At 43.1% G+C, this 12533-nt stretch overlaps 1 protein-coding gene and 2 pseudogenes across 8 annotated transcripts in view; all 3 read left to right on the forward strand.

Moving 5' to 3' along the window:
- Positions 1–829, forward strand: part of LOC116273871 — a 9172-nt pseudogene extending 8343 nt beyond the window's left edge.
- CNOT10 (CCR4-NOT transcription complex subunit 10) overlaps positions 1–12533 on the forward strand; it is a 98003-nt gene that overhangs the window by 69927 nt on the left and 15543 nt on the right. For all 8 annotated transcript variants that reach the window (XM_003895222.2, XM_021934937.2, XM_021934938.2 and 5 more), the window contains one exon: positions 11923–12036. In XM_003895222.2, the coding sequence (XP_003895271.1) occupies positions 11923–12036 (114 nt within the window). The remainder of the gene's footprint in view (positions 1–11922; positions 12037–12533) is intronic.
- LOC101001254 lies at positions 4253–5560 on the forward strand (annotated as a pseudogene).

Genomic DNA, 12533 nt, shown 5'->3' on the forward strand with positions numbered 1-12533 from the left:
GCAGTGAAACCCCGTCTCTACTAAAAATACAAAAAACTAGCCGGGCGAGGTGGTGGGCGCCTGTAGTCCCAGCTACTCGGGAAGCTGAGGCAGGAGAATGGCGTAAACCCGGGAGGCGGAGCTTGCAGTGAGCCAAGATCCGGCCGCTGCGCTCCAGCCTGGGCGACAGAGCAAGACTCCGTCTCAAAAAAAAAAAAAATCAAGTGTAACTGGTATCAATCTCAAGTAGTCATTACACTTACGATCAAGAATGTTCAGAAGAATGATATAAATGTGGACTTTTCAGAAAAAGAGTTATCTGCTTTGGTTAAACTTCCTTCTGGGGAAGATTACAATTTGAAACTGGAACTTCATCCTATAATACCAGAACAGAGCACATTTAAAGTAGTTTCAACAAAGATTGAAATTAAACTGAAAAAGCCAGAGGTTGTGAGATGGGAAAAGCTAGAGGGGCAAGGAGATGTGCCTATGCCAAAACGATTCATAGCAGGTGTAAAGAACCTGTCTATAGCCATCATCATGTCCTTATATAAGAAACTGGGATAAATTAGTGGGTGAAATGAAAGAAGAAGAAAAGAATGAAAAGTTGGAGGAAAATGCAGCTTTAAACGTTATTTCAGCAGATCTATTCAGATGGTTCTGATGAAATGAAATGTGCCATGAACAAATCCTTTATGGAGTCTGGTGGTATAGTTTTGAGTCCCAACTGGTCTGATGTAGGTAAAAAGAAAGTTGAAATCAATTCTCCTGATGATATGGAATGAAAAAGTACTAAATAAATTAATTTGCTCTCACAAAAAAAAAAAAAAAAAAAAACACAAAAATTAGCTGGGCATGGGCCTGTAATCTCAGCTACTCGGAAGGCCAAGGCAGGAGAATTGCTTGAACCCGGGAGGCAGAGGTTGCAGTGAGCCAAGATCATGCTATTGCACTCTAGCCTGAGCAACAAGAGCAAAAAACTCTATCTCAAAAAAAAAAAAAAAAAGGGGGGGGGCCGGGTGCGGTGGCTCAAGCCTGTAATCCCACCACTTTGGGAGGCCGAGACGGGCGGATCACGAGGTCAGGAGATCGAGACCAGCCTGGCTAACACGGTGAAACCCCGTCTTTACTAAAAAAATACAAAAAACTAGCCGGGCGAGGTGGCGGGCGCCTGTAGTCCCAGTTACTCGGGAGACTGAGGCAGGAGAATGGCCTAGACCCGGGAAACGGAGCTTGCAGTGAGCTGAGATCCGGCCACTGCACTCCAGCCTGGGCAACAGAGCGAGATTCCGTCTGGTAGCTGGGATTACGGGAATGTGCCCACCACACCTGGCTAATTTTGTATTTTTAGTAGAGACAGGATTTCCCCATGTTGGTCACGCTGGTCTCAAACTCCCGACTTCAGGTGATCTGCCTGCCTTGGCCTCCCAAAGTGCTGGGATTACAGGCATGACCCACTGCGGCCTGCCTCATTTTGAGTTAATTTTTATAGATGAGGAGATAAGGTTCAACTTCATTTTTTTGGCATACTAGGATCTTATTAATAGTAGAGAAATATCGGGTGATGGGTGCACCAACTAGTGTAACCAAATACCTGTTCCCCCAAATACCTATGAAAATAAAATGAAGGAAGGAAGGGAGGGAGGAAGAAAGGAAATAGCTGGGTGTGGTGGCTCATGCTTGTGATTCCAGCACTTTGAGAGGCTGAAGTGGAAGGATCCCTTGAGTCCAGGAGTTGAAAACCAGCCTGGCCAACATAGTGAGACCTTGTCTCTACAAAAAATTTAGTCCAGGCATGATGGCTCACGCCTGTAGTCCTAGCTAGTTGGGAGACTGAGGTGGGAGGATCACTTGGGCCCAGAAGGTAGAGACTGCAGTGAGCCAAGATCACACCAGCCTGGACGACAGAGCTAGACACTGTGTCAAAAAAGTAAAGGGCTGGGCATACAGTGACTCACGCCTGTAATCCCAGCACTGTGGGAGGCCAAGGCGAGTGGATCACCTGAGGTCAGGAGTTTGAGACCAAGCTGACCAATATGGTGAAACCGCGTCTCTACTAAAAATACAAAAATTAGCCGGACATGGTGGCTCAGCCTGGGCAACAAGAGCAAAACTCCGTCTCAGAAAAACAAAACAAAACAAAACAAAAATTAGCTGGGTGCGGTGATGTGCACCCAGCTAATAGTCTCAGCTACTCAGGAGGGTAAGACAGAAGAATTGCTTGAACCCTGGAGCCAGAAGTTGCAGTGAGCGGAGATCCCACCACTGCACTCCACCCTGAGCGACAGAGCAAGACTCCATCTCAAAAACAAAAAAGAATAAAGAAGTAATTTCATAGATTTAGTCATGTAACAGTATTTCATTGTTGCATAGTGGCTTAATAACTGTCATGGGTATGAACTGACTCTTACATGTTGCATATTATAGAATGTCTTTGTTATTCGTTCTGAGATTGTGATATTAGCTGAACTTAATGGAGGCTGTTCAAGAGTCTGGAAAAGAGTGTAACAGAACTGAAAAAGGTAGGAAATAATGTTGGAGACAACATGGGAAATGTCTATACAAGAAATTAAAATCAAAGTATACAAAATTTAAATAAGTTTTTTTTTTTTTTTTTTTTTTGGAGACAGCGTCTTGCTCTGTTGCCCAGGCTGGAGTGCAGTCTTGGCTTACTGCAGCTTCTACCTCCCACGTTCAAGCAGTCCTGCCACCTCAGCCTCCCAAGTAGCTGGGACTACAGTTGTGCACCACCATGCTACACTAATTTTTAAATTTTTTTTGTAGAGACAAAGTCTCACTCTATCACCCAGGCTGGTGTCAAACTGCTGAGCTTGAGCAGTTCTCCCATATCAGCCTCCTAATGTGCTGAGATTATAAACGTGAGCAACAGCACCTGGCCTGAAAATGAAATTTTAATTTAATTGGTCATTTCTAAAATGGTAGGCCACAAAAGGGATAAAAGGAAATGTTTGGAGCAAATTTAATTAAGCCCATTAAGTTATTCCACAAGCGTAAATTAGTTCTTTCAGACTCTAATGTGACACTTAGTGAATTATTTTCCATTCAATTAAAAGGTACCTCCTGTGGTCCAGTGTTTATAAAAGAAGATGAATCAAACAAATGGTTGATAACATAAATATTATAGACAGTTTTAGTGTGCTTAAGAAACCATATTTCTTCTGTTGTTAGCCCGTTAGTGATATTGTAGCCCATTAGACATACCTAAAAGAGGATTATGGCTAATAATCTTTTGAATCTTATATTGCTTTTGCTAGAGATCCAGCCCCATTTCAGTCTTACGACTGAGTGTGGTCCTTCTGAAACTTATGCATCTAACAAACTCTACCATAGAAGGAGCCTGCCTGTGTGACATTTCCTTCACGCCATCAGCAATTTGTGCTCACGTTGGCATGATTTACATCTGCCTCCAAGGATCTCATTTAGATGAACTGGTGATCAGATTGATCACAAACCAGGGTTAAAATAATTCTTCAGGCCAGGCGGGATGGCTCACTGTAATCCCAGCACTTTGGGAGGCCGAGGCAGGTGGATCACCTGAAATTGGGAGTTTGAGACCAGCCTGATCAACATGGAGAAACCCCATCTATACTAGAAATACAAAATTAGCCGGGAGTTGTGCGCATGCCTGTAATCCCAACTAGTAGAAAAGGCCGAGACAGGAGAATCGCTTGAACCCAGGAGGGAGGAGATTGTCAGTGAGCCAGAATCACACTATGCGCTCTAGCCTGGACAAGCAAGGTGGAAACTTCATCTCAAAAAAAAAAAAAAAAAAAAAAAAATTTTTAGTGGTCAGCCATTCTGTGGAAACCACACAGGGCCACTGATGTGGATAAATCATTCAACTCCTGTGGGCCGCCTTTTCCTTTTCTGTCAAATAAAGCAATTGAATTAGGTGATCTTAAGGTCCTGTCCATGTGTAAAATGCTAAGTCTCTGTGACTTTATATTTTATTTGCTGCCCAGGATAAGACTGGGTTCTTTGGGATGCTAGATTTGATAAAGATAAAACTTTTTTAGCTTTTTTGTGTTAGACTTCTATTTGTGTTGGATTTGGACTATGTCAACTATGTTTGTCAATAAGATTCTTTTTGCACAGAAGTGTTATTAGCAAAATGTTTACAGAAGACAAAATTAAAAACTAATTGAACATCTAAACTTCTGTTAAGAGTTGAAAGAAAGTTGGCGGTGGCTCCAGCGCCTGCATAATCCCAGCACTTTGGGGCCGAGGTGGGCAGATCACTGAAGTGGGGGGTTCAAAGACAGCCTGACCAACATGTGGGAGAAACCCCTTCTCTACTAAAAATACAAAAGTTGAGAAGTTTCCCCCTTGGGCAGTGGCGTAGGTGGTAACCGCGATAGTAGCAGCTCCGGCGGCAGCAACAGTGACTATGAGAAATGGCACCAGCTGCAGCAGGACCTGCAACATCCCAGAGGTTTTTCCAAAGCTTCTTGGATGCTGTAATAGACGAGGACCCCCAAGCAGCGTTAGAGGAGCTGACTAAGGCTTTGAAACAAACCAGATGATGCACAATATTCATGTCAAAGAGCTTATTGTCACATTCTTCTTGGGAATTACTGTGTTGCTGTTGCTGATGCAAAGAAGTCTGTCGAACTCAATCCAAATAATTCCACTGATATGTTGAGAAAAGGAATATGTGAATATTATGAAAAAAACTATGTTGCTGCCCTAGAAGTTTTTACAGAAGGACAAAAATTAGATAGTGCAGATGCTAATTTCAGTGTCTGGATTAAAAAGATGCAAAGAATGGTTCAGAATCAGGTGGCAGACTCGAAGTCACGTAAGTAATAGGCAGGTATGATTAAGCAAAACAAGGTGGATCCACAGGTCAAAATCTCCGCTTAAACTGAAGTGGTAGCGCAAATCAAGGCAGGAGAATGCGGCGTAAACCGGAGAGCGAGGAGCTTACAGTGAGCCAAGATCCGGCCGCTGCGCGTCAGCAGGCGACAGAGCAAGACTCCGTCTCAAAAAAAAAAAAAAAATCAAGTGTAACTGGTATCAATCTCAATGATCACTACGATCCAGAATGTTCCAGAATGATATAAATGTGGACTTTTTCAGAAAAGTTATCTGCTTTGGTTAAACTTCCTTCTGAGGGAAGATTACAATTTGAAACTGGAACTTCATCCTATAATGCCAGAACAGAGCACATTTAAAGTAGTTTCAACAAGATTGAAATTAAACTGAAAAAGCCAGAGGTTGTGAGATGGGAAAGCTAGAGGGGCAGGAGATGTGTGTACTTGCCTATGCCAAAGCGATTCATAGCAGGTGTAAGAACCTGTCTATAGCCATCATCATGTCCTTATATAAGAAACTGGGATAAATTAGTGGGTGAAATGAAAAGAAAGAAAAGAATGAAAAGTTGGAGGAAAGTACAGCTTTTAAGCGTTATTTCAGCAGATCTATTCAGATGGTTCTGATGAAATGAAATGTGCCATGAACAAATCCTTTATGGAGTCTGGTGGTATAGTTTTGAGTCCCAGCTGGTCTGATGTAGAGTAAAAAGAAAGTTGAAATCAATTCTCCTGATGATATGGAATGAAAAGTACTAAATAAATTAATTTGCTCTCACAAAAAAAAAAAAAAAAAAAAAAACACAAAAATTAGCTGGGCATGGGCCTGTAATCCTCAGCTACTCGGAGAGGCCAAGGCTTGGGAGAATTGCTTGAACCGGGAGGCAGAGGTTGCAGTGAGCCAAGATGTGCTGTGTGCACTCTAGCCTGAGCAACAGAGCAAAAAACTCTATCTCAAAAAAAAAGTGAGGGCGGGTCGCGGTGGCTCAAGCCTGTGAAATCCACCACTTTGGGAGGCCGAGGCGGAAGTGGATCCGCGAGGTCAGGAAGTCCCGAGACCAGCCTGGCTAACGGTGAAACCCGTCTTTACTAAAAAAATACAAAAACTAGCGGGCGGTGGTGAGCCTGTAGTCCCAGTTACTCGGGGAGACTGAAGGCAGGAGGGAATGGCCCTGAACCGGAAGCGGAGGCTTGCAGTGAGCTGAGATCCGGCCACTGCACACTCCAGCCTAGACAGCAGAAGCCGAGATTCCATCTCAAAAAATATTTTAAAAAAATTTAAAAAAAAGTTGAAAGGTTAGCAAGTTTAACATTTTGGATTATTGTGAACAAATTGGCATGAATTTTTTCTTTTCTTTTTTTTTTTGAGGCGGAGTCTGGCTCGCAATAAGCCAAGCTGAGTGCAATGGCCAGATCAACTTTCACTTTCAGCGTCCTGAGTTTATGCCATTCTCCTCAGCAGTAGCTGAACTACAAGCCCATCTATAATCAATTTTGAATTTTCAAATACAGAAAGGGGTTTCACCGTGTTAGCCGGGATAGTCTCAATCTCCTGACCTGCGTGACCGCCTGTCTCGGCCTCCCAAAGTGCTGGGTTGCAGGCTTGAGCCACCCGTGCCCGAGGCCATGAATTTTTTTCTTTGAAATTTTTATTTTTTGACGGTAGCGGTGGCTCAAGCCTGTAATCAGCACTGGAAGGCACCGAGCTGGCCAGTCCGCAGGTCAGGGAAAGACTCGAACCATCACAACTAACCTGAAGCTCCGTCTCTAATAAATACAAAAATTGCCCGGTAGTGGTAGTCCCAGCTACCGGGAGGCTGAGGCGGAGAATGGCGTGAACCCGGGGCTGGGCTTGCAGTGGCTTCGAGATCCGGCAACTGCCTCCAGCCTGGGCTGACGAAGCCGAGACTCCGTCTCAAAAAAAAAAAAAAAATTTTATTTTACTTTTTTTTGAGACAGAAGTCTTGCGGTATTTTCCAGGCTGGAGTGCAGTGGCGTGATCTCTTACTGCAGCCTCTGCCTCCTGGGTTCAACATTCTCTGACCGCTCTGGTAACTGGGACTACGAACGCCCTCGCCCAGCTAATACAGCTATTTTTTAGTAGTGACGGGGATTTCACCATGCTAGCCAGGCTGGTCTCGAACTCCTAATCTCAGGTAATCCGCCTGCCTCAGCCTCCCTTAGTTCTGGGATTACAGGCCTGAGCCACTGCTATCTGAGGAGGCCCCAAAAATCTCGGCTACTCTGGGCATACTGCCTGTGGGGTAGCCCTGCTCTCCAAGGACCATTACAAAAAAATATATAGATATTTAGTATATAATTTCCCATATTCAGTTTGTTGAAAGAAATTACATTATTAGCCGAGTACGGTGGCTCACGACCGTAATCCCAGCACTCTGGGAGTCCAAGGCAGGCAGATCACCTGAGGTCAGGAGTTGGAGACCAGCTTGGCCAATATGGTGAAACCCCATCTCTACTAAAACAACAAAATTAGGCGGGTGTGGTGGTGCATCCCTGTAGTCCTAGCTACTCGGTAGGCTGAGGCAGGAGAATCGCTTGCACCCGGGAAGTGGAGGTTGCAGTGAGCAGAGATCATGCCATTGCACTCCAGCCTGGGTGACAAGCACAAAACTCCATATCAAAAAAAAAAAAAAAAATTACATTATTAGATTTTTTATTTTCATTTTTATTTATTTATTTTTTTGGAGACAGAGTTTTGCTCTTGTTTCCCAGGCTGGAATGCAATGGCATGATCTCGGCTCACTGCAACCTCCAACTCCGAGGTTCAAGTGATTCTTCTGCCTCAGCCTCCCAAGTAGCTGGGATTACAGGCATGTGCCACCACGCCTGAGTAACTTTTTGTATCATTATTGGATTTTGTAAGCAAATTTTTCAAATGTTTGCTGTGAAGCTACTTTGTAAATTTATTTTCCTTTGACAAATGGTGACTGACTGGATTTACCCTCATTTTAGCCTTTTTTAATAAGGGTTAAACTATTTCAGATATTTGGTTTAGATTTCTTTAACTCACAGGATCTATGGCTTGACAAATTTTAATGCCCAGTCTTGCATAGCTTGTTGTAACTTGGTGCTTGAAGAAAATGTTTACTCTTTCTTTTCATTTCCTTTTTTTTTTTTTTTTTTTTCCTTCTTTTTTTATCTTCTTTTCCAAGGGTTGGCATTCTGGGGACCTAGAGCTAGTTCCTGCAGCATGTGAAGGGGAGAGTGGGGTTTTGTCAGATCCTCCACAGGGGGGAAAAGCTAGTGTCTCTTCCCTTGAGGTATAGTTCTTCCAGTCTGATGAACTGTCAGATCCACTGAGTGATTGGTAAAGCAGATTGGACAGTGACTCGAGGAAGTGGGGGTGGGGACAATATTTTAAGTAGTAACTATCAAAAGTAAAGTGATTCTCTGGGGCTCAGTAGAGCCATGTGTGCTTCTAGCGTTAGCAGTCTGCAGGAATTGTGCAGAGTGTGGTGTTGTTTTCTAAGAGGAAAAGGAGGATGAGTGTGAGAGTGATGAGAGGTGAGTTGCGATGGATTGTAACGCACCAAGAGAAGGGAGCATAAATGTTGGTTTGAGTTTTGGGCAACGAAACTTGCTTAATCCTAATGGCTCTTAATCACAATGTCAGCCCTAAAGTTTCATATTCACAGTTGAGAACTTTTAATTGAATGATTATTTTTTATAGAGTCTTTTACCCTGTTTTGATTTAGAAGTTAAAGAAAGCAGTTTTTATATTGTACGTAATTATAGTTTGGGCTTCCTGGGAAACAGAATCCTGCTGCAAATCTTACATGACTGATTTCTGGACCCAAAGTGGGTTTGACAGTGGGCTGGAGCAGTAATAGCCCACCTACTGTCGGGAGAGGCCAGGGCAGGCATTTCCCAGCAAGCCTGCCTGAAGTGGGTCTTGTCCTAGACTCTAGGACCTAGATCATGCAGGAAAAGTCCCTTGTTTGTGGGAGCTGGAAAAGAGTTGGCTTCATCAGCAAAGTGACCTACCAACAGGAAAGGTGGGGGTCTGGAGAAGCAGATTTAAAATGTTGAAAGCTGTGTTTCTTTAACAAATACCTATTAAGCACCTACTGCCTATGTGAGATATTGCTCTAGTCTGTGTAGGAAACCACAGAAGTGTGCTTCTGCTTTTAAGGAGCTATGTTTTACACTGACCTTTGGCAGAGTCACATATGAAAATGGATATTGGGCTGGGCGCGGTGGCTCACGCCTATAATCCCAACACTTTGGGAGGCTAAGGCGGGCAGATCACAAAGTCAGGAGTTTGAGACCAGCCTGGCCAACATAGTGAAACCCTGTCTCTACTAAAAAATACAAAAAATTAGCTGGACGTAATGGCGGGCGCCTGTAATCCCAGCTATTTTGGAGGCTGAGGCGGGAGAATAGTTTGAACCCAGGAGGCAGAGGTTGCAGTGAGCCAAGATTGCGCCACTACACTCCAGCCCAGGCAACAGAGCAAGACTCCGTCTCAAAAGAAAAAGAAAAAAAAAAGGATATTAAATTTTGTGACTGTCATTCACATGGGCCCTGAACTAATTTTTTTTTTTTTTGCAACAGAGTTTCACTCTTGTTGCCCAGGCTGGAGCGCAATGGTGCGATCTCAACTCACCGCAACCTCCGCCTCCCAGGTTCAAGCGATTCTCCTGCCTCAGCCTCCCGGGTAGCTAGATTACAGGCATGTGCCACCACACCCGGCCAATTTTGTATTTTTAGTAGAGACAGGGTTTCTCCATGTTGGTCAGGCTGGTCTCGAACTCCCGACCTCAGGTGATCCGCCTGCCTCAGCCTCCCAAAGTGCTGGGATTACAGGCATGAGCCACCGTGCCCAGCCACTAATGGTCTTCTTGAGCCTCTGGAGACCAGACCTTTAATAGTCTGTAGTTTTGTTCGTAAGCAGTACATATCTGATATGTTGTAGTTACTCAGTATACTTCTTGAATGAATGTCACTGCCACTTTAAAATAAAAATACAAGTAAGCCAAAAGGAGAAATGAAGTCGCCAGTCTTGCCACACGGACTTAACTGCTAACATGCTTCTGAAGATGGGAGATAACTAGCCTCCTGCCACTGGTCCCTGAGTCTTCCTTCATGGAGAGGGTTCATTGTAGGGACTGGGCATGGGACAACCTTGGTGGTAAAGCCAGCTGTTGAAGAGCCAGAGATATTGATAGTAGGCTTGCCAGGAAAATTCCTTTGGAAGTGGCACTGCTTGCTTGCTCTCAAATTACTATCCTCTGTAACAAGGTTCAGATTGAAAATTATATACTCAGGGACAAAATATAAACTTGTGTTTGGATTAAACTTTTCTTCCTGTTTAAAAAGAGAAGTTAGAATACCTGTGTTGTGTATGCCTAGAACTTAGAAAAATTACAATGTACAAGAATCTTTTCTGCTGTGTTTTTTGTAAGTGGTCTTGTGAGTTAATAAAGAAGCAATGTGATTGGATGGGAAGAATAGCGGATTGGGAGTCTACAATGTCAAATGTTAGTCCTAACTAATCACACACTAAATTAAAGACTATGTTTAACCACTTTGAGTCTCAGTTTCCACATCAGTTAAGGAACCACACTAGACAGTCTTTCAGCCCTCCCATGGTAGTATAAGGCATAAACCTCAATTTCCTTACGCTTCTCCAGGACCAGTCTACTTTTCTGTGTCGTTAAGAGTTGAGGGGCTGGCCGGGCGCGGTGGCTCAAGCCTGTAATCCCAGCACTTTGGGAGGCCGAGGCGGGTGGATCACGAGGTCAGGAGATCGAGACCATCCTGGCTAACATGGTGAAACCCCGTCTCTACTAAAAATACAAAAAACTAGCCGGGCGAGGTGGCGGGCGCCTGTAGTCCCAGCTACTCGGAGGCTGAGGCGGGAGAATGGCGTGAGCCCGGGAGGTGGAGCTTGCAGTGAGCCGAGATCGCGCCACTGCACTCCAGCTTGGGCGACAGAGCGAGACTCCGTCTCAAAAAAAAAAAAAAAAAAAAAAAGAGTTGAGGGGCTGCCTTTCTAAGATTCTGGGAACCAAATTCTAGGGTAGTTAGTTCTAAGATTCTAGGAACCAAAAGTTAGCAAGTGAAGAGGAAACAGTACTTTTGAATTTGCCCAGCTGTGCTTTTTATAGGAAGAGCCATTTCTAGTCAGAGGATTTCATTTTAAAACTCTGTGGTGATATGCTGGTTACATTCTTCCTTAGACTAAAATTACAACCTGAATGCACTTAATGATACATATGTGTATTGTAATTTGTAAACATAACTCAAAACCCTGTATCTGAGTCAGGTCTTTTGTGGTTCGCCATTCAGACTTCATTTCTATTTGACAAGCGTTTATTTTAAGATTGCTTTGCGGAGCAGTTGTTTAACATTCAAGTGATCTATTAGTGTTAAGTCTTTAACCAGACTTGTTTTAAATGAGCTGTCTGTTAAGTAGAAAACCAAATATTATAGAAACTTAGATTTCCAATCCAACTTTGCAAAAATCAGTGTAACTTAAATGTTGTCTTCACATATGTTTAACCTGTTTTTTTCCTTCAGTATTCATTTAGAAAAATAGTAACTGTGAAGAAAATTTTTTAGTTACTCTTGATACTATTGTTTAGCAAGAACTGTAGACTTAATTGGTTGAGAAAAGAACATTTAGAGTAAATGAATGCTTTAGTAAGTTAATTATTTCTTAGCATATCACAAATACATGTAGAAAGAATAAGATCTGATTCTATAGCTTTGTTCCTAGGTTATTAAAAGCAAACTTCTATGGAAGTAAGTTCTCATTAGGCTCTCTCTATATATGTATACACACACATACATACATACATGCATGCATGCATACATACAGGCTATGTATTGTAATCCATTTGGTTATTTTGTTGGCGATGTGGGTCAATTGGATGAAAGCCGAAGATGACTTATGTAAATAGCCAAACCGTGCTTCAGAATTGTTTTATACATCAATCTAATTCTTACCATTAGTACCGTGGCTTCCTCTCCTCTTTCCTGGTGTCCAGATTGTCACAGTTAAAGGGCATTTTTTTCCTATTTAGCAAATATAACCATTATCAATTTTTAAAATGAGATTTTCGGCCCCTTCCCTTTTGTGTTGTAGGTGCTCCATACTTGCTTGCAGTGCCTATGTGGCTCTGGCTTTGGGTGATAACCTTATGGCTTTGAATCATGCAGATAAACTTCTTCAGCAGCCCAAGCTGTCAGGATCTCTTAAGTAAGTGTGACTTGCCCTGTGTGTCCCTGGTTTCTTTTGTTTTGAGGTTTCTCCTTGGTTTGTGGTTTATGTTGCTTCTTTTTATTCTTCCAGTGGAATATATATTTGTAAGGAAAGCAGCTGTTTAAATGAACTTTTTTTAAGCCATGCCTCAGCAGTGAAAATGTTTTCACTTGTGCTGTACTGAGCATTAGGAGACAAAAACTTCGGACTCTAGTGTCCACTTCTAGGCTTCACTGCAGCACTTTAATTCCCCAAATAAGTCAAGTCCTCAGGGAGAAGACCTACAAAAAAGGAGTTTGGTCAATGTGGTAAATCTACTTTGAGGGACCAGGTACAGTGGCTTACGCCTGTAATCCCAGCACTTTGGGAGGCCAAGGCAGGCAAATCACAAGGTCAGGAGTTCAAGACCAGCCTGGCCAACATGGTAAAACCCCGCCTCTACTAAAAATACAAAAAATTAGCTGGGCATAGTGGCAGGTGCCTGTAGTCCCAGC

This window comes from Papio anubis, chromosome 2 (genome assembly GCF_008728515.1).
Source record: "Papio anubis isolate 15944 chromosome 2, Panubis1.0, whole genome shotgun sequence".
NCBI lineage: Eukaryota > Metazoa > Chordata > Mammalia > Primates > Cercopithecidae > Papio > Papio anubis.